This window comes from Myripristis murdjan, chromosome 17, assembly GCF_902150065.1.
Source record: "Myripristis murdjan chromosome 17, fMyrMur1.1, whole genome shotgun sequence".
In the NCBI taxonomy this organism is placed as follows: Eukaryota; Metazoa; Chordata; class Actinopteri; order Holocentriformes; family Holocentridae; genus Myripristis; species Myripristis murdjan.
In genome coordinates, this window is record NC_043996.1 from 1,022,692 (window position 1) to 1,046,237 (window position 23,546).

The window sequence follows — 23,546 nt, forward strand, 5'->3', positions numbered from 1 at the left end:
GAGAAAGTGCAGGCCACTCCATTTGAGGTACCCCAGTCTCCAGCAGCCGTTCCCTAATTATGCGACCTCGATGAGCTGGAGCATTGTCGTCCATGAAGATGAAATTAGGCCTGTGTTGTCCATGCAGGGGCACAATGACTGGATTAATGATGTTATTCAGGTAGCATGGGCTTGTCACTGTACCATTCACAAAGTGTAGGGCAGTTCTGTACTGACTAGACACACCTGCCCACACAGAAACACCACCACCACTAAAGGCTCGTCTGGTGACAACAGTGGCTGATGCATAGCGCTCTCCTTGACGTCTCCAACATCATTGGCGGCCATCATTTCTGCTCAACATGAATCGGCTTTCATCAGAGAACAGCACTGAGGCCCACTGGTCCCTCGTCCAGCGTAAATGCTCCCTGGCCCATGCAAGACGATGACACCTGTGCCTGGTGGTGTGGTCAGGTACCCTTGCAGGTCGTCTAGCACGCAGACCATGCTGATGTAAATGGTTTCGAATGGTCTGACGTGACACTTGGGTGCCTCTCACCTCCCTTAAATGTGCCTGGAGTTGAATGGCATTCATCATCCGGTTCCGCAGGGCACTGTTCACAATGAAGCGGTCATCAGTGTGGGATGTGGCCAAAGGACGTCCACCTCTATGCCTTTCTGTGACTCTTCCAGTCTCTCTGTATCTCTGTTGCAACCTGCTGATGACACTCTGTGACACTCTAAGCTCAGTGGCCACTTCCGTCTGAGAACATCCTGTTTGAAGCCTCTCAATGGCGAGGTGCTGCTGATCAATTGTTAGGTGTCGTCTTGGTCTCATGATGTCAAAATGTGAACAGCATGATGAGGCAGACTGTTTAAATACCAATTCTAATTGAACCAGGAAATTTATTGGTCGATTCATGGATCAAACACCTGTTGTGAATTTTGCCATTAAGCTCCTTGTTAGAGAACAGCAACTTGTGCAAAAAGTACTGAAACACTGAACAGTTGGACATGTGCATTCAAAAGTTTACAGAAGGTCACATTAAGTTCACCTGTAAAGGTTATAATGCATTATAGGTTCATCCTGAAATTTCACCCGAAAGCCTAATATCCCTAACTTTTTGTGAGTAGTGTATATTTGATGCTTTTTAAGACATTTGTTATTAATTTCAATAAACAATTGTTTTTTTATTCAAATAACCTGGTATGACAGGTAAGTATTAACTGAGCAGGGTCAAACTGCAATAGCTTACAATAGCTTTTCCCAACATGTTAAGTGTAAGTCAGCATAAAGGTAGTATTATGTTCAGTAGATTTAGAGTTTTGTAACATCTGAAGTGTTGACTCTGATGCTAAAATTAAAGGACCACACCAGTGATTTTGAATGTTTGGCCCATTTACTACAATTAACCAACATTTTACATTGCAACAAACCATTTTAAAAATCATGGGGCATATGAGATTTCACAACATAGGCCTACTAAAAATCAAAATGTTGCAACTTTGCAAATTTATTTATATTCAAACAACTTTATATATCAGAGGAAATTCCACTAAGACAGCAGGTGAAGCACAACAGGCAGAGGATATTAACAGATGTAGCCTATTAGAAGAGTTATCTGATGGATTTCATGGTGTTAGTTTTGTTATTTTAATGCTGATTCATGTTTACATTGTAGCTAAATAGCCAAATCAGTTCAACTTATTTTTGAGTGAGACTCAGTGAACTGCTAACTAGCTAATAGCTGATGTTAGCCCAGCTTGTTCCTCCTTTCATACCAGACAGCACATCAGCCCTTTGCTGTCAACAATCCACAGTAAATAAGTTGTGTCAAATTCATTTTATTACAACTAAGATCTGTACTTTCTGAATATTTTAATTTTAAACTTGTGCACATTCCTTCACCTAACCTAATTAACTTAAATTGGAATTTCCCCTTGTGGGATTAATAAAGTGTACTTAATCTTACTTAATCTTAATCTAACATTGTAGACAGTCTACAACTAGAGCTGGTCCTACCCAGAGGATCAGCTCTACCCCTATTTCAACTATAACTTAACATCTGAACATTCCCACATTCCTGTGGATGAAAACTACACCTGTTATATGAAATGTAAAATAGTATACATTTTCAGCCATATTCTCTTTTCTTTTCTTTTCTGTTTTTCTCCACCTGCACCTCTGTTCTGTGTCTGAAGTAGGTTACATGCATGCACACTTAGACTTATCTTTATTTGTCATTCGACATATACACCATACAGTGCACTCAGTAGTACCCACTTTATTTGGTCTGTACTACTAAAGAACTGAGTTTCAGTACGCAGCTCTAGCTGATATATCAGCCTGGCCCTTAAGTGAATCAGGATTTTGATCAAATTGTGTATGTGTGAACCTTTTTAGTATGTGTCTGTCTGACGAGAGAAATGATTTCAGTGCAGTGTGGAAGGACTCTCAGCAGCTTCAGGGGGGTCAGTCGGCATTGAAACCTGCTTCACCCAGTCTGCGGGTACTGCTAACAAACCTGACAATGTCACTACTCTGCATTTTCCTTTGAAGTTAAAGCTTTAGTCTGAGACTAAATACTGTTTTAGAGACTTTTTCACCCTGACAAGAAGTCATTTCTGGGGATGACACTGGATACTTGTTACTGATTGAATTTTGCTATGAAAATTTAAAGAAAATCAATATCAATACAAAATATCAGCTATCCAGAAAATGTAATCAAATCAAAATGCCTTCAAAACCCCATGCAGGTCATGCCACACACTGATAAAACACACATAATGGCTGAGCCAACTATTTTGGCATTCTGAAAAGATTCAGGAGCCATTATTAGGTGTAAAACATTAAAAATTATATTATGATTATTGTGAGAAACATTACAATTGCAATCACAGTTTTAGTGAGAATAATCATTTTGGCATCATCATTTCATTTTCACTGAAAAAAACATTAAAAAGGAGACTTTTCCTGGGGTTTGTACCAAACAAACATGTTTTCTTACATCTGGAGATATCTTACATCTACAACTTATAGGCCAAGCATCTCTGAAACACCATAATACTTATTTACAACAATATTTTGTCACACATTCTGCCTATTGCAGCTCCTGTAATTTGAAAAGTGCACCTGGACATATTGCAATTTGTATAATATTTTGAAGTGTATACAGAGGCATTGGGTCAGTCCTGTATCATATAGCATCATCATAAGTGTGAGAGAGTACTACAAGAGTCTGCTAAAGTACAAGTACAGTTACTTTGCTGATATTATATTTCAGAAGTAGTAATACAAGCTCTGCTGTAAAAATCTACTGCAGTAAAAGTCCAAAGTGTCTCATTTCAAATGTCCTGGCAGTAAAAGTGACTGAGCTCCTTTTTCCAAACAGTAATTGTGTTAGCTGTGATCTTTTCCATGCAGTTAGAAAAGGAGGAGAGAACACGCTGTTCTCCACACCGATTCCACATTTTTTGCCAGTTGAGTCTAAATGGTCCACGCTGCAGTTCTTCACTGAGCACCTTTTACTGAAAATATGTAAATGACAAAAAGTAGAACCAATGAAGCAGGAGCAAGTTTCTCTTCTCGTCTTTGCTGACTGAGCTTTTATTGTGAAAGGTTCTGTCACTGATCATTTGTTCGCTGTAATGCAGGTGATTTACAATGTAGTCAAGTACGATACTCACACAAAAATGTACTTAAGTGAAGGGTCAAACTACTGACTTCAAAAAATTTCAAGTACAAAAAAAGCTAGTTACACTAGCATGAGGAAATGTAATCAGTTATTTCCACCTCTACATATAGCCTACTTGCAGCATCCCTGATTCAAATCCAGTTCATGCCTTATGTAGCACAGTGCCTCAGATCTGCTCTGTAAACTGAACTGTATCCTACGTGATGAACTACATGGTCACAAAGTCTTTTCAGGGCAATGTATGATCAGAAAGCTTTAGCCATACTGCACACAGTGGGAAGAGGGCTGCGGTAGGAATGTTTTTCTCCTCTGAATGTCTCTAGTCTTGAACAGAGATATAAAAATATACCCCATTCAGAGGGCCATGTTGCCTAGCAGCCGGTTAGTGGGTAGGATGGTGTGACAGTGTGTGTGAGATGGAAATTGTAGGAGAGACATACCAGCTCTGTCTGAAGGCTACAAATGGCGGAAGAGATGGAACAATTAATACTAAAATATGTCTGAATATAGCTTAGTGGTGTTTTCAAAATCTACCATCACAGCAACTGACTTGAAACAAAAGTCAGTTTTATTGCCAGATGTTAGGTTTCTTTTTGGTTTGTTTTGGGTGTAACGTTGTGCAAACAGACCATCTGCAACAGAAGAGCAAACCTCACAACTTTTAATTCATCAAGTCTTGGTTGCACTGCCAATGATGATTCTAATACAAGGCCAGTTCTGATCAATGACTCCGTTTACATGCACACCATATTCCGGTTTGGGTCATTATTCCGGTTAAAGTAACTGCGCTGCAGCAACTGGAATATTCCATTTACATGTTACTTGGCATGTTCCCGTGTTTCGGCGTATTCCACTCTCTTACGTAATGCGACACTCAGCCATGCTGTTTTCCGCGCTTGCAGTAACCATAGCAACAAAGATGCCACAGAATTCCTTGAGAGTCGAGCATGTGCAGTCGTGACTGAATATTCCGGTTCAGGGCATTTTCAGACTAAGGTGTTTACACGCCCCAATATTCCGGTTGGAACAGGCATATGCCAGGGGTCTTATTCAGAATTCTCTCCAACCGGAATATGACCTTAATCAGGTTCGGTGTGTGTTTACATGACACGCGCGCAACCGGAATATTGCGAATATTCCAGTTAATACAGGAATAAGGTGTGCATGTAAACTTGCTCAATATTGAGCAAAACCTGGTTTAAAATGAGTAAATCTAGATTTTAAATGAAGCTCTTTTTGCACAATTTAAATCTAATCCTGGTTTAGTAAATCCAAGTTTAGTGGTTTAAACCTCAATTAAATTATCCGAGTTAAATGCTTGCAAGAGGCTCCTCTCACAGTTTAGCACACAAGATATCTGACGTCCATTCAGCCTCACTCATCTGATGTTTAAATATATAATTTAATTATAACTGTAAGTGTAAACAGTGCAAATACAGTTTTCTTATAATTTATAAAAAAAGTTTTTGTGAAATTTATCATACTTTCTTGCTAATTTTCCAGTGACTTTATTACTAACTTTCTTTTTTCTTTTTTTTTCATTTTCTCATAATTTCCTAGAAACATTTTAATTTCTTGCAAATTTTCAAGTCAGTTCTAATTTGCTAATTGTGTTTTTCCCATTTTTTTGAGAGAGAAATCAAGTGAATTTGCTGAGGATTCAAAAGGTTAAACCTCTTCAAGTGCAAGTGTAAAGTTAATACGAGATCATATTTTAATTTGGAGTTTTAAGTTTTGGGGTAACAGGATTAAATTTGATGTAGATGCAGAGCAGGTGTTCTCTAGGTTTTGATGACTGGGGGCCAATTTAAGGACTTGAGGGCCACTCAAGAAAAAACAGAACACAACATAATTCCAAAAAATCTTTTCTTTAATAGCTTATTCTATACTTAAAGTCATGCAAACTGTGAATCATGTGAGAAATGTAAGTTGTGTTTTCTGGAGGAGAAAAATGTCCCATATGTGGGTGTTTTAATGACAAAGGTGCATGTCTTCAAGTTATGCTTTGGAAATGGTTTGCAGCTAGTAATATAAAATAAAAAACATTTTTTATACAATGGCCCTGACCCTAAATCTCGCTGACTGGCTAACATACCTGCAACGAATTAATGCATGAATCTGTCTCACAGTTACGCATCTAGATGCCTTGTTGCCATGCAACCATTCCTAACCTGACAGCTTGGCCCAAGGGTGCAGTTTTGCCATTCTTACAAGCAAAGTACTGTGTGATATAAGTTGCTAAAAAAATGCATGTTTTTTGCCCCAAACTGCATGAGATTAGCATAAGGTGGGCATTTCTGCAAACAGGAAATCCATGGGTAACCACACAAATACACACAATATAGCTTAACTTTGGAGCAATATTTAGCCCCTTGCTGATAACCTAGCATGACATGGTTGTTATCAATGGATTCCTTAGGTCGTTCAGTTTCATATGACACCAGTATGCTCTCTCTAGCTTTAAAGCCTGCTACACTTTAAAACAACAGAAATGTTCTGTTTGGAACATAACTTTTTTTTTCACAAACCAAGCACTGCTGCAGCTAGACTCTACCCAGCCGCAAGAGTCTTACGGAAGCAACGAAAACCAGTCCCAAAGGAATACTACTGACTGAGCCCAAAACGATTTACAAAATGATCTGTAGGCGATACCTTTTTCAGGGGAAAATTCTAAGATCGGCAAGAGTGTACACTAATCACCCTGTTTTCAGAAAAGCAATGTTAGGTAGTTTTTCAAAGCCATTTATGATTGCCCAACTGGCTGCTATTGTAGCCGAGCAGGAGGTGCAGCACATCAATATCAGGCTTAATTCGGAAGCATCCTGTGAAATGATGGTCTCTACATCTGAGGATGATGCCAGACAATCTGTAAATGGGGCCTATAGGTTCCGAAAGGGCAAACATGTCCTTTGAGTATCACCAAACCTATGTTACAACTTTTGATAATCTCCCTAAAATACATACCACACAAGCAGGGGTACAAAGCCATATATCTATTGATATCCCAACATGCATTTTTGTATTTGTAGTTTACATTATTTCCATATTGGAAACTCAACATATTAATCTTCCATTTCACATGTAGGCAACAACATACAGAGTCACTGACCCTGATGAAGAAATGTCACTGAGTGCGACCATGTTTTGGCTACGATGGACTTAGTTAAGGTGTAGTGTAAATGCTTCCAGTGCATGTGAACAAGAACACTTCAGTTTGAAACTAACTAGTTCCAACATAGGATTTAATGTCAACTTTACGCCTAAACTTGTGCTCAAACTTCATTACGCTGGTGCAACAGGTGTTGAGTGTGATGATATATTGAATGTTTATGCCCTGCAGATGACAGCTTCTGCCTACAGACTACAGATGTTATACTGGACAAATGTCAAAACTGCTATTTCATTGAATGCTTTAATATGAAAAGATAGTTGATCTTTCATTCATCTTTCATTGATTCTGAAGGCTACCTCCACCATACCAGCCTGACATGTAAACATATGTTTTGTCAACTTTAGCAATGACCTGCTGTATGGACACTAATGAACCTGATGCACCACAGTGATTTCCTAGGTTGTTGGAGATTAACAAATGGTTTAGTCTTCTGAGAATGTACTCTTGTATTAGAAAAGAATGCTTCTTTGTTTATTTTATTATTATTATTATTTTGTATTTTTTTTTTTTTTTTTTACTCTCCTGAATTTTTGTTTTTGGTGCTGTACTTTTCAAATTTGTTTCTGCATTTATTTGATTTTATGTCAAAAAGTAAATGTCAAAAAGTAAATGTTCTAATCTGACACTACTTGTGTGTTGAAACTTTGATGTAATTGATTGTTGATTGCTTGCATCTGTTTTTCCCTAATCTTCCTTTAAATGGAGGTGCATTACAATTATTTGGTACAGACTGATATAGGCTATGGGGCTAAAAATGTGTTACTGACATGACAGCCAAATAAAAACAATAAGACTCTGCACCCTTTATTGAAAGAGCATCTCTGTATCCTGCTCACAAATATCCCAGTGTACATGAAGAATTACAATATCCTAAGAAGACTGCACTGGCTGCAACAACAGCAAACAACAGCGGCATCAGTGCATTCCAGCTGTTAGATTGCTTGGGTTTTCTCATTATTAGGACAAAAGCGTCTTTAGTTCATTGTGCAATGGGATATATTCAATATGTGAGCGTTCTGAATAATACCACAATACCACAACATGGCTGTACAACATGGTAAAAAAAAAAATCTCACTTCAATTACTTTGACTCTTATTGCGACTGTAATAACACTAGCAATTTTTGTGGGAATGATCATTTTTGCATCATAATTTCATTTGAACTGGAAAAAAATGTAAAATGAGGATGAGGTCTGGAATGTTTTTTAACATCTGGAGAATATGAATGGTAGGCCAGGACATCTCTGTCGCTTCACAGTACTTCCTTTATAACGGTATAGTGTGTATAGTGTCACTTTTAGCCTTTAACTTGCGGCCACTGCAATTTGTATATTGCACTTATCCATGTTGCAATTTCAATAAGATTTTGATTAACTGTGCAGCTCTATACCACAGTATTTGTTTGTATTCATAAACTGTGATTCTCGGTGTGGTGGCTTCTGTGTGGAAACAGTCATGACTTCATCTGCAGGCCCTTACACTACATTGTTGTGTTCCTGTGAAAATACAGCCTTGGTTAGAAATGACTGACCATCATCTGTCAGCCTACACCAACCCACTGCACTGACCTGACTGGCAAGTCAGACGCACCCAGACGTGTACCCTGTAGACTGACTGAGCCCACTGATCAACTAGCTCTGGAAGAGCATGTCATCCATTCACCATTCAACTGTCGGTCAACCTAGCTTATCTTATCTTACCTTATCAGTCAGCCACTCAGCTCCATATAAACGGATATATACATTTCAGCATAAGCAAAACACCTTATCATGCATTCAGTCAGTAGTACAGATATAGATAGCTAGACAGATACATAGATAGATATCATAATGTGGTTAATGTTTGCAGTTTCGATATGATTCATGATTTTAGTAGGAATAATCAATTTTTGCTTTATAATTTTCCATTTACACTGGGAAAAAAACCCTACTCAAATTATTTTTGCCGGTGTCTGTACCAAACAAACACCTGGAGAAATAGGCCAGCTTACGTCTGTAGTACCACAATAATTGATTTAGAATGCTATTTTTTCCCCACACATTTTACCTTTTATCAAAAAAAAAAAAAAAGCAGCTCCTGCTATTTGGCTATTGCACTTGGCCATATAGTGATTTCAATAATATTTTAATGAATTGTTAAGTACCCATAGATAGACAAATGGATAGGTTACCTCTACAAAGTAAAAGCAAGGCAGCAGAGTAACGCTGTCCTTAGTCTCCTTCCCGCCTTTCAGCCGCTCCTTGGCACGAGACATCACGAGCGGCCGGTCTCTCCCGTAGCCGGGAGACAGGGTGCTATACTTGATTCCCGTCGTAATTTTGGCGAAATTCCGACAGATTCCGTTTTCCCTCGTCTTTATCGGCGGCCCTCCATCGTCCGGTGTAATGAACTTGACGTGTCGGTATGTGTTAACGTGAGCCGACTGTTCACGCCTGTGAAATGCGGTCTCCAGCTTTACAGAACTGTGCCAACGGAGAGCTGGCACCGTCTCCCCCCAAAATGGCCTGTCTGTGTACTGACAGTCGAATGGTAACGGATGCGCATCCTGTCTTTTGAGACGGCGTTTAGCGGCAAGGTTTTTTTCCCATCCCTCTCCGGTGTCTGGGTAATTCTCACTCTGCTGCCTTCACCCCTGTTTGCCTCTGCTGCAGCAGGTGACCACTGTTAAGCTAGCCGGAATGACGACGACTTCCGCTCAAAATGGTGTAAATAAAATCCTTGTTGAAACGCTGTAGCCTACTTCATAATCCCTAAGTGTAACTGTTGCTACTATTTCTTAGCCATTTCACTCGATATGTAACCCAATGATTCCGCTGAATGTGTTACTGAAATTTGAGATTGTCCTAATCATACGCATAAGTTCCCTACGGAAAAAACACACTTCCCGTCTTGTTGTGGCTAACAGTCGCTAGCTTGACGCAGATCAGCAGGTGCCTAGATGAGAGCGCGTGCAGGAGGTTACTGAGGAGAGAACAGAGAGGAGGAAAAAGCAAAGACTTCTCACTCTGCACTTAAACTCGTGGCGGGGAAAACCGTCTAGAATCTTATTGGGGTTTTTTTTTGTACAAGGGCCATTGTAGGGGGAAAAACGGAGCTAATCATCTGAGGTTTACTTCTGAGGTTTATTGTTGCCAAATTTAAAGTTTTGTCACCATCTAGAGATAAAGTTAATGACACTGTAGTTAGTTTTTCAGACGGATAAGCACTGCCTCATCTTTTTTGGACAATGCCAGGCCATATGTTAATTTTTACTGGTTAATTAATACTGAAACATGTTTAAAATTTATTATTGGAAGAAAAAGAAGCATTATAATTTTGAGGAGAAGTAATGATCTAAAAATAATTGTCATAGTTAATCCTCTCATAACTGGCAGATATATTCATAAGACAAACTGTTCTGCTTCTAAACCGCACAAGTATCTTCAAGATGGAGCTGAAGCATTAATAAGATACAATCTAAGCATGTAAAAACAAAAAGGAATATGAACTGTCTCCATTTGTAATTCATTTAATTTTGCTGTCTGAAGTGATGTTATAGACTACGCTATAACTCTGTCTAATTTGTCTCTTTTTGTTGCCCATTTGTAGCTAAATGTTATCATTGTGATATACAAGTTAACAGCAAAAAAAAAAAAAAAAAAAAAAAGGGAAAACTATGTAGGCCCATAGGTGGCATTAGCATCCCTGACTGCATCCAAAATGGCTCAGTTGTTCACTCATTCACCATATACTATTTCTCATATTGTGAGCTGTATTGGCAATGACTAAACACATTTTCTGACACTATATGAAATACTGTATCATTGCTGGATATTCTTGTTATGCACCCAGCATTATAAACAAAAATTCTAATCATGTTTAAGAGTGTTTTTGTCAACTAAGCAGCGAGTAACCAGGCAGTGCTTGAATCAGTAAAAATGTGACCTGTATTAATATATATATTAATATTGACAAATGGCTCCAACTGGGTTTCTGTAAAGTGCCTTGAGATAACTTTTGATGCTATTCAAATAAAACTGAATTGCACTGAATTGAACTGTTACCACAGTGCTCTTTTACCAGAACATACTTCTTTCTCCACATGGCTTGGAACTCACTGTTTATTTAGCATGCTGGGGTGCAGGAATGCAAATTGCATATTAACTGGTCTGAGAGTAGAATTGGCTGCTTTTATCTACCTGTTTGTTTGTTTGTAGCCTGCCCTCTTTTAACAAAATTGACTGTGGAAAGTAACAGTGTGAACCAGTGCTAAATAAGATTCTAAAAATTTGTACAATGGGTTACTACTTCATTTTGCACCACTATTCACAGGTGTAGAGTTGAGTAGCCTAATTAACTATGATTTACAGCACATGCCCAGGCTAAATATTTTGTAGTGAATAAACTTGTAGTATACAGCTAAATAAGATGATCATCAATTGGAGAGCTATGACTAAATCAGAACTCCTTGTGACTAGCATGAATCTATGTGTGGTGCTAATCACAAAAAGGGTTATAAAGTTATAAAGCAATAGCTGTAAAAAAACAAAAACGAAAACAAAAACTGGCAGAACCTGTTCAACATCTATTTATATACTGTATGGGACTTGACATTGTGAAACTGTTCACAGGAATATACACTCACGCCAAACACAAGATATTTGCTGATATCAGTGGCCATGACTGAAGGCAGTGGGTCTAAACAAAACCACTGCTCAATTCTTGACCACAAAATGACATCAATTCCCAAGCTCTACTTGAGAGTTAAAGGACGATATCAGTGATTTCACATGTATTTTAGAACGCTGATATGATTTCTCTGACCTTTTATCCAGCCATTGGTTTCCCTTCATTCCACTATGATAATAAAGATGTCCACAATAGTTTTCCTAAAAGCAGCAGCGCTGTTATGTTTTGATGATTTGAGCATTTCACGGGTCAAGTCTCTCTGCCAGAAAATTCTAGTTTCCAGGGAGACATTTGCTTTACACAACCAAGTATCAGTTCTGTGGTTTACGAATGGCCACGACTTTGTTAGCCACAGGGACCATACCAGTGATTTTGATTTTGATTTTGTTTGTACCATTTTCTATAATTACAATTCACATTGCTACAAACAACAGTTTCACAACATATAACCCAAATCCCTACATTTTCAAATATGAATTTTTGGTTGAAATAGCCACCTTATAATGTTCTACTTAATGCCTTTTCTCCAAGTTAGCCAGTGGGCACAGGTCTTTAACCACTGGCTGTATGTCATCTGCTCAATAGACAATCTTTGGGGGACAACCAAAACAGATCGATTGGAGTGACGTCATAAGTGTGCTAAAAACCTATTTTCCACACGGGTGGTGCGCATGAATGTGTGGACATCTTCATCCATAACAGAGCCCTGCATACTGGAAAGTAGTGCCGGCGAAAATGTAGGGCACACAGCCTCAGGCTCCACACTGGGCCATGCCACAGGATGGCCGCAGGCTGCAGCCTGCAACATGCTGTCACGCCGTGGTTTCATACAGTACATCTTTAAACACTCTCCCACACGTTTGCTAATGCTGGAAAGGGAGGGGGCGGTATGGTAATAGGGTAACTGTATAAAATGGATGACAATAAGATTCAGCATAAAATGGATAACAACGATGAAAATTACATGTGGAGATGGCCAGCACTGGAGGTCTTCCCCAGATACACTCACGTGTGTTTACAAAACAGTCGCTTCTTCCAGTGATTTGGACAAGAGAGGTGAATTGTGCAATCGCTAATATTGTAATAAGCTTATAACAGGCTTAGAAACCTGACCATATTCACCGATTTCTCTAAATTCACTGGATTTCTTTCAAAAACATGACAAGAAAATGATCAAAAAATTGCCCCAAAAAAGAAAAATTCCAAGAAAATGACCATAAAATTGCTACAATATTACAGAAAAAAGACCCCCCCCCCCCATTGTAAGTTTGCACAAATTCCAATAGAATTACCAGAAAATGACAACCCCCTCCTCAAAAAATCAAAAGAAAATCACCTGAAAAAACAGGTAATTCCCCTGAATATTAATAAAAGATTACTACAAAACTACAAGAAAAAAGCGAAACAATTACCCGAAAAGCAAAAATAATAATAATAATAATAATAATAATAATAATAATAATAATTATTATTATTATTATTGTTCTCGTTGTTATTATTATTATTATTATTATTATTAATACTACTACTACTACTACTACTACTACTAATAATAATAATAATAATTATTATTATTATTGTTCTCGTTGTTGTTGTTATTATTATTATTAATAATAATAATAATAATAATAATACAATTTGAAATAGTTAAAACCATAAAGTAAGTGCAAGAAAACTAAATTTACAGTTATCATAATCATATTTTTAAAATTGATATGAAAATACAAGGCAATTATAAAAAAAAAAAAAAAAAAACATTGAAAAACTAAAAAAAAATTAAACAATTAAAACAAACCTGACAACATAAAAGCACAGTCCCAGGCTCCTGGGTTTCAGAGGGTTAACACAAAGTTTTCAAATTGATTCATTCAACATTATCATTGGAAAATTTGCTGTGTGTGAAAAATGCCAAAGACTCAGACTCAGACAACTGACTCAGCAGATTTGGACATGCCAAATGAACTTAGGCTAACACAAAAAGCAAAACCAAACTCTTTTGCTTTACCCTCGGAGTTCCATGCATGTGCAGTAACAATGGTATCTGATAATAGCAAGCAGGAAAACATATAGGGTCATGAGGGTTCATGAGGAGACCACTGCACTAGAAACAAAGATATGTCATAATCTAAAATACAAATACAACCTTATCAAATGTATCAAAATACATTATAAAATATTTCTGCTATCTTTTCCCAAAGCAAGCAGTCATATTTTTGAACTGCAATAACATTCATCCTCCCTTTTATCCAGCCATTGGTTTCCATTCATTCCACTGCAATATGAAAATGATCTTTCAGAGACTTCAACCTTTCTTCACACCAGTATTCCATCACTGTAATAAAGTCGTCCACATTAGTTTTCCTAAAAGCAGCAGCACTGTTGTGTTTTGATGACTTGAAATTGGGTGGAGTGAAATGGTCTTTCTCAGAGACAGAACAGTGTATGGTCGGTGCTTCAACCAAAAATGTGAAAATCAAGGGATTTTGATTATATGTTGTGGAATTTTACTCACCAATGTAAAATGTTTGGAATCTGTAGTAAATAGGCCAGTCATTCAAACTCACTAGTAACATTGTTGCCAACAGTGCTGTTTTTTTCTATTTAGGGAGAGAATTAAACTGGGGCAGATCATTGTATTTTATATATACAGCAATAGCCTTGATGCTATATAGGTACAGAGTATAATGCTAGTGAATATGATCATCAGGGGGGCATTTTTCATAGTCATATTTAATTATTCATCAAATATGAATAAATCCCTCCTGGCAATGGAACAACAGACTTTAAATTGGCTGGAAAACATGTAATGTGCTGTGAATGTTCTGCAGAAAATGTGTATCTACAAAATCTCATTAAGTTCTCCTTGATGCACAGTGTGTTATCAAAAGGCTTGGCATGGTGTCAAACTCCCAGAAGACGTTTTCAACATGCTGGAGACTGTCAGGTGTCAAAAGCTGATGAAAATAACCAAATCAGAGATGCTGTGGTGGTGCAGGACAGAGTGACATGATACTGATGTGAGCAGGCTGTACAATCTGTCATTTTCAACCTCATAAAATTACCCCAAATAATTACATTTAAAAAAATGTAAATTAATCAACACTACACTGGTTGTCTATGGGAAGTCCTTATCTCAGATTGATTTTATTTATTTATTTTTCGGCATTTCTGCTTGACTTAGCAGTCACAACAGAGAGAGGTAGGAAAGGCAGGGGAGAGAGAGAGGATGACATGCAGCAAACTGCCTGAAGTCGGATTTGAACCCAGGACGCTGCGATCAGGACTCAGCCTTGACAAGTCTTACGTGCTCTTATCGGGTGAGCTACCGTGGGGACTCAAACTCAAATTACTGTTAATGAGATGTTTTGATCATCATCAGTCTCAGTGTGTCCCGTGAGGGGCTGAAATGATGTTTCAGAGACTTTCCCATCCTGACAAGAATAAAAGTCTGTGGGAAACGCTGAATGCTTGAATATTTGGAGGATGAATGTCTGTTGGCCCCTGACAGATATCATATTGGGATGGACCATATTGATTTTTTCATTACCAATACAAAACTGGTTATTAGTAATCAAGGATACCAATAACTCATGTTAGGGCTGATATTCATGCAGTAAATTTAAAATTACAAGGCAACTATATTTCTAAAGATTAAAATTACATCAGATGTCTTTCACAAGCATTTTAATCCAGTAAAACTTTAGCAAAAATTTTAGCCCTTCTGTCCTTAGGCAGATAAGCAAAGTCAACATAATACAGCTTAGTATTTTTGTCCTTCTTTAAAAGCAAATTAAATACAAATCCAGTGAAAAAGGCAATGAAAATTGTAACCATACTACTGGAAATGTCACCCTGCCCACCCTTGCTTTTGTTGAACTGTCTCTCAGATGGAGAGGCGGAGTCTGAGTGGTTTTACATATTTGCCAGCATTTAAATGAAATTAAAAATTATGATTGTGAAATTGTCACTATTAGCCCCGGGACTGATAATTGGTCAATCCCTAAATCATACTAATGAACTGAAGCATACAACACTTATGTAGTAGGACTGCATAGTAACATGGCTGGACTTTTGATCACTGCATGCACAATGCATTGTAGCTGCTCAGGTTTTGCTGGATTTAGGATGTGCTGTTACATTAATAGTAATGATAACAGACCTTAAAAAACAAGGAAAGGAATCCAAAAAATCCTGGCTGCTTGAAATGTGATCTAGGAGCTGAGGGTTTTTCCGCTGTTGTACTCATTATAAGTCACTCACCAATGTAAATGTAGAGAGGGGCAGAGACTGACCTGTGGTCTGATCATCATAATGTCTTCATGGCTGGAGATCAACGAGGTCAGAAGGTCAGTTCAACTGGAGAGCAGGAGATGCTGTAGTTCTACTGAGTTCCGGTCTGGTTTTACTGGTTGACTCTACTGTTCCCTGCCCCGTTGGCACTGACAGATTCTGGGCCAGCTAAATGATGCCAGGCCATCAGGGGATAATGCGCTCTCTCTCTCTCTCTCTGTCTCCCTCTCTCTGTCTTTCCCTTTCTTACAGGATTGAAGTGACATGGGATTTTGACACATCATATCAATACTTGTAGACTTAAGTTGCCAATATTTTGCACTGGACATTCAAGAATATCACATCTGACCATTCTCATGTCAAAAACTCTAATTATTCAGTGTTTCTCAAAGACTTCTATTCTTGTCAGGGTCAGGGACAGTAAAATTCTACTGAAAAGCAGACTAATTAAGTTCTTTAAATAGCTGTTCACACTAAACATGATTTTGCAAAGAAAGGAACTAAACTCATCATCAGTTTAATCTTGCATGAGCCATTCAGCTGCTACTGGTGTCTGATCACCAATCTTTCTTATCTTTTCGTAGATAACAGGACAGGGATGTCCACTCTGCTGTTTTCCTGTTAGCCCTGAGACTGATCACTGCAAGGAACATCAGAACAGTAGAGACAGTTTGCAGCCCTGCGTTAGTTTGCTCAGTCAGAAAGTATCATTCATGCATTGCTAACAGTGAGGGCTGGATTTTTAAAACAACCTTTATTTTTATGTGCACATGGTTCTTCATTTATTTAAAACCAAACATTTTCACAGCTCTTTACTTATTTACTGTATTCAAAAATCACAACCAATATGAAGGGGCAAGTGGGTCTATATTTATTGAAATCAAGAATGACCACCCAAAGTGGTCATTCTTGTATGTGTCCTGTATAAAAATGAATCATACACAGTATGAACTTTACATGAGCTATTCCTCCCCCAAAATATCTTCCTGTAGCACAAATCAAGGATATGTGAAACTAAACGAAGTGGAAAATGACATGTCATTCATTTTTCCTTGCATATTGTATCTGCAAACCCTCCCTAAATCCTTTCAAATGACAGTTTCATAACATGGAAATAAATAATTAATAATAACAAAATTAAATTAAAAAATAACCACATAAGTGATATTTAGCTGAGAAGAAATCTAGAGTCATGTTTTTATTCATACATGTACATTACTGTCACACTAAGTGTGACAGTAATGTTGTCCAACTAGACAAAACTAATACATTAAGTATATTAAGTATAATTTGGTCAAAATATGCAAAAGTATTTCAAACATCAAAATATAGGAACGTTGACTTGTTATTACATAATAACAGTTAGGTCCGTAAGTACTTGGACAGGGACAAAATATTCATAATTTTGCCCTTGTACAACACCACAGTGGATTTAAAATGTAGTAATCAAGATGTGATTGAAGTGCTGACTTTCAGCTTTTTGAACAAAAATATGGTCTTAACCTTTTAGGAATTATGTATTATGTTTAGAATTATTATGTTGAATGAGCATAGTTACATAGTTGAGCCCAGCATAAATGTCGATTAAGTTTAGATTCCGTTTATTTTTCAGCCCCCTCCTACATAAACTCAAACAGTCCAGTGGTGTTGGAGCATATGGAAGTAGAAGTGATGGGCCCAGGTGTCATCAACAGTGACAAACCACAGGAGAAGACTCTCAGGATGACCCTCAAAAATGGTAAAATTGTCCCTTGACATGTTGTGTCAATTCAGTTTCTGATCAGGTCATAGAAGCTTCAGTACCCAATGAGAGACACCTGAGACATTTGGGGTGGATAACTGCCTGCATGTCCCGGCACATGTCTGTCTGGGAGATACCCAGCTTGGTGGCAATGTCACGCTTGGTTACTTGATCTGCCATGATGTCATGAATCTTGCCAATGGTCTCCTCTGTGATGACGGTAGCTAGCGTTACAGGACAAAGGTTATCTTCCAGTCTCTCCCTGCTATATTTGAACTCAGCAGCCCACAGTGATGGTACACAGGGGGATCCTTCCCCAGTGTGGCCAAGCCCTGGACCTCCTTGAGACCAAGGTAGTGGACGATTGCATGATAGCTTTTCCTTTTTTTCTCTCAGGAGCCACAGACTTTCAAAGCGTAATTATTGGTAACAGAAAAGCAACTCCATGTAATACATTTATTCTTTTGTGTGTAATCATTCAATAAGTTACACTGCACACAAACCCAAAGAAAAATCATCTCCCTCTAACTTCGGCCATAAACTTATCAGTCAGCCCGGGTAGAGCTATTATTATTATTATTATTTAAAAAGGAAGAAATATTGATTTTTCCTAGTTCACACAGCCAGATGATCAGATCTTTTTTTGCTTTCACACCTCATCAGTGAAAAGCAGAACATCAAGAATGGAGAGGAGAAAAGCTAAAAGAGGGAAATGGAAAGAAAGAACAGAGAAGAGAGACAGGAGTGAACAGAGTGACAGAAGTTTATTTAAAGATACAGATGAATGCAGAGGTCTAAAATATACACACACACACACACACACACACACACACACACGTACACACAAACAAACAAACAAGGACTTACCAGTAAAAAAAGACATTTTAATTTGTGCCAAACTGAACTCTTGTCACAAAAGAAACAAACCAGGTACAAAATATGCCCACGATCCAAAAGAAAAAACAATCTATGTAGCTGCAGTAAGAACCAACCCTTTAAAAATAAGCTGTCTGCACATGACCTCTTGTTTGAAACAGCAACCCAGTTTTCCATTTCTTTGCTTGACAAATAATCATATTTTATTAGTGAAACAGTGGACTGGAGTGAAGAAATTAACAAAGTCAAAAATATTTCAGAAATAGCAAAATAATCTGTTTCTATGGGGTTAAAATTCTGCATTTATGTGAGATAAACATGTTAGCTGTAAAACCACCTGTGGTGAAAGACAGTACGATTCAACAGTAAAATGAGACTAAAGGCACATGTACTTTGGTCCCAACAGTTCTCCTCACTAAGCCAATCAGACACCAAGACCATAATCACATGTTCAAAATGATGTCATTTACATGCTTTCTATGAGTGTGTGTATGACTGCACATCTTTGAGAGCAGTGGTTTTCAAAGGTTGGCTTTGGAAGCCGCTGTATCTTAGGAAGATTACCATTGCCTCGATATATTCTTAAAACATAAATGACTCTTCATACTCTTACACTGACATTTATTTCTGATCTTATGATGTCCAGTGAAGCTCTTTTGTGGTTGAAGTGTTGGGTTTTCATTTTTTGGTGTATTCACTTCCCCTCAACCTGCCTCTACTTGCAATTCCCAATACTCGCCTATATCAACCTATCCAGCGCCACTATTCACTGGGCTGTTACTGGTGTCTCTGTGCTCCTTTGAATTTTTAAACTTGTTAATAATTTGGTCCTGGGTTCTAACAAACTTAGCCTTTGCCAACTGTTGATGACTGACTTCGACTTCCAAAATTTCATTTGCAAACTGGAACAGAACCAGTTTGTTTCTGGTCATCATGATCCAACAACGACAACACCGGAAGTGCAAGAGCACAGTTTCTGCTACTTGAGAGGAAGTCAAAGTGGAAAAACACTGCTATCCAGGGCCCAGATGTTCAAATTACAAAAAAGATGGAATTGTGTCTGTGCTGCACTGTGCTCTAATGTTTTTATCTCTGCCTATTTGACAAGAGATTTCTTCCTGTATGACTGCTTAATGGCAGTTCTAGAGAGATGCTCTTGTTTATCCAATGGCATGTGCAGTACTGCCACTGTGGGTTATGCATGGCCAAATGTGGTCATTCACTCACAGACAACCTGTGGAGATGTTTACTGGGACACGTGCAGCATGCATAGCACAGGTGTGGTGCTGCTATCCTCCAGGCTACAGCCTGTGAACGGGACACTGTAGAACCAGGAAATGCCACAAACATTTGTCAAACTTGTATCATAGTTTGTAATCTATCCATCAAGCGACCAATGGGGCTTTGCAATGAGGGGGTACTATCTGCAGTGGAAAACAAAATCCAGAAAAGTACAGCAAGCAGAGCTGATAAGATAGGAAAAAATGGAATTTAGTTGGACATGTGCAGGTGCGCCGCGGGTTTGGACGGTTTCGTGTTTGTTGATTCTTAGGGGCTAACACCAAAACCTGATGTAAAGCACTTAAGTTAGAAATTTAAGAAAGCCTCTGGCGATGGTATACTGCTAAAATCCCCTGGGAGGAAACACAGACTGGTAATGTAGTTATCTCTAAACAGGATCTCCATTACCTGGCCTGTGCAACATCCAGCCAATATTAAGTCTGAATCATGGTAAAAATGTGGGCTTCCAGGAAAAGTCTGACAACCACTGCTCTACATAGTGACTAACACCAGAATACAACATGAACATAAACGGTAACACCAGAGGCAGAATGTGCCTTGATCCTTCTACGTTTGTGTGGGCAAATATGAGCAAGGCACATTCTGACCTGAGGAAAGCACACACACACACAAACTGTGATGTCTGTTTAGTGAGCAAGGTAGTGGGGCCTCCATTGCAATTGTGTCCAAAATGGTGGAGATTAAAGTCAGTCAACAGGATGGAAAGGACAGACCGGTTACACCTTTGACGGGATGGTGGTGCTTTGGAATGTGCTTCCCAGATGACATGTTTCCACGGTGATCATTTTCCTTGGATTTGGAGAGAATTGTGTTTTGTTGAAGTAACACCAAAATCACAGGAACTACTCAAGAGTAGCAGAGACTGCAACTGTCTTAAATCAACGTGATGTTTTTTGAAAGCTTCAAAGTTATTTGAACTTCCTTGGATTTAAAATAATAATGTGCCACAGTTCTAAACACTCTGTCTGGTAGCTCTTTCCTGGGAAAAGTCCTCTTCTGCACACAAGTGATGAATGTTATGTTTCCACTTTGTTTGGAAGAAACAGCAGAACTGGGTAGTTAGCATGATCTGTGCTATCCACCATGGCTAAATAAACAAAGAGCGCCACCTACAGACACTCAAAGTCTGGAGAAAAAAGGCCATAATACTGGAGCCCGTGCCTTGTATGTGGCTAAATGAAACCAGGCTAATCTAATGTTAGCTGATTCAAATGATCAGGATGATCCTCATGTCTGACTCCTCAAATGTTCCTCAAATGCAGGTGGTGGTTTTGATTGATGAAACTTGGATGTACTGAGATATCTTGAATTACAGCCTGCTCCCGTTTTTCAGTAGAGAAAGAGAACATGAGTCGAGTCAAAACCAGCAGCAGCGTCATGAGCGGCTGGCACTGTGACTTAAAGAGACAGCGTTTTTTTCACTGCCAAACTGTGTAAAAAAGAGATAATCACAGCAGAAACTTGCTGATAACAAAAATGTGTATGACTATTTACAGTTTCATCTGTAGTCCATGTAGCATCAAAGTTAACCTAAAATCCAAAGGATATTTTACTCTATTTGCAAGGTTTGCAATTCAGACATAGGTCAATTTTGCACTAAACTATATTAAATTCTAACTTATATGAATTATTGTTTAGAAAACTGCCTTAAGTATAACTAAAAAAAAGTGTGTGCTCATGACAATGAAACTTTTTCCAATGTGTGTCCATGTGAAAAACTCCCATTCAGGTAAAAATTATTAAACTGGTTTCTATCAGTTTGATTCTAGGCTACATAAATGAAGTGTGCTGGTCATAATCCAGAGAACTCTTAACAAGCCTGTGTTTTTGCAGTTTGGTGCTTATCAGTTCACCCAATTTGAAAAGTGTGATATTATTTCACTCTCCCCCAGCTGTTAAGTAGGACCAAATGCTACCTGTTAGCCTCCTGACATCTGGCTTTCCCTGGGACTAACATCCTTCAAATTGCCAGCTGTGATCCCCTCAAAGGTTTAACAGCACTTTACAAGTATTGCTTTCTGAAACTGCAATGTACATACAATCAATTTGTTCAAACTTGGGTTCAAATAACTTCAAATTCAATTCAAGTTCAAATTTATGACTGTATTTTTGATGTTGTTAGAAACTGGAAAAATCAGGTTACTTCTGCCCTTCCTGTATCACTCCACACCAGAGAAACAACAGCCACCACAGGGATGGAAGTAAACTGTTGCTGTTGTTTGTTTTCTTCACTGAAGTAGCTGCGAAAGACAAGCTACATGGTTTATTTTAATGACTGATGGTTTATAAGTTTTCACATTTAGTTTCAACAATGTGTTTAATGGAGGTGTAGTAAAAGATTACAACTGATGATCATTAAAGGTAGAGATGTCTATGAATTAGTGTAATTTGGTATATTGTATTCTTATATATTTATGTTCCCATAGTCAAATTGGATCCAGCTCAATGGCAGGAGGCTAATAGTTAGTATTTGAGCATTCAGCCTGTATTCAGCACTCAGTAACAATGAGAGGAAGATAGCACCACTAGGGGGGAAAATCTCACATTTTTAAAAATGGGCAAACTATCCCTTTAAGGAGCTGTTGCTGTGCTTACAAAGTAGGCTACATTTCGATCTTGCTTCAAGGATCTGAAAATCCCAGGATTATGTGGAACTACTGACAAGTTGCTCATGCATAAGGAATGGGCTGGACTGTTCGATTGACAGGTGATCTCTGGGAAGAGCAGTACAGAAACACCACAGTGATGAGCAAATGGCAACATGCAACCACCACCACCCCCCAACAACAACATAAAAAAGAGGAACTTTTTGTTTTCTTGCTAATTCCCACTATAAGAGAGCCATAAGGGAGGTCATATGTAGCCTTGAAGCTTTACAGTTAACACAATGTCTTTACTGGCCTGAGGGTCTACGGAGGAGTCTGGGGAATTAAGTCTTCTTGTAATTGCAAAACCAAACCCGATTCTGTACCTTCAATTTAGATGTGTAGGTACTGAAGCATGTTTCTGTAGTACAGAATATTAGTGTCAGAAGCTAAGATATCGCCTAAGGGTTAAGGGACAGAGCATTAGAGGTTAATGGAAGAAAATAGACAATTTAGAAAAGCAGGCCAAGGCAGGAACTTTCTCTCATGTCAGGTTTAAAGGGTTAGGAGTCAGGTGTGAGGGTTATATGGTAGACTTGGAAAAGGAAACTTTAAGATGATGATTCCCCCCCATGTCGTAGTTGTGAAGATCAATCAGCCCCTGGATCGCCTCCTCTACTGATGACATCTGGATCAACGCCATTTTATGGTCCCTGATGGAAGGTAGAGAGGAAAAAGTCAGCTGGATACACTCTGGACTCCATGGGCAATAAACATTATACAGAGATACATGATACTGCTTTTTGATTTCCTTCCAGGCTTTTGTCTCCGACTTATTTACTTTCCTGCACTGCTATTTCATGTATTTTATTAGACATTCACTTGATTCCTCAAGTGTCCAAAAGTAATATCAGTTCTAATTTATAGGAGGAAAGGGAAAAAAATGTATTCACTACAACTGTAAGCACTTGCATTTGTAGATTTAATCATAAGTTGCGTGTTACCAATGAAGCATGTGACTACTCATGGGACATTTCTTACAATAACTGACACATCTGAGAATTCGCTCAATTAATCAATCAACAGAAAATTAACAGAAAATACAGTAATTTTTATTATCGGTTAATTTTTCATTTTTTCAAGTAAAGCTTAGCTTGTCTAAGATCACTAAGAAGACCAACAAGAAACTGGTTCTATTCTGGGTCGTGAACCTAATTTTGGACCGTTCTGAGAATTTC

General features: G+C 38.3%; 2 protein-coding genes across 3 annotated transcripts in view; both read right to left on the minus strand.

Annotated features, from left to right (window-relative positions):
- Positions 1–9,100, minus strand: part of plppr4a (phospholipid phosphatase related 4a) — a 42,629-nt gene extending 33,529 nt beyond the window's left edge. The window contains exon 1 of the mRNA XM_030074734.1: positions 9,017–9,100. Coding sequence (XP_029930594.1) covers positions 9,017–9,100 — 84 coding nt within the window. The remainder of the gene's footprint in view (positions 1–9,016) is intronic.
- Positions 9,101–18,290: 9,190 nt separating this feature from the next.
- ptbp2b (polypyrimidine tract binding protein 2b) overlaps positions 18,291–23,546 on the minus strand; it is a 46,508-nt gene continuing 41,252 nt past the window's right edge. For both annotated transcript variants that reach the window (XM_030073831.1, XM_030073832.1), the window contains one exon: positions 18,291–23,021. In XM_030073831.1, coding sequence (XP_029929691.1) covers positions 22,892–23,021 — 130 coding nt within the window. In that variant the 3' untranslated portion in view covers positions 18,291–22,891. The remainder of the gene's footprint in view (positions 23,022–23,546) is intronic.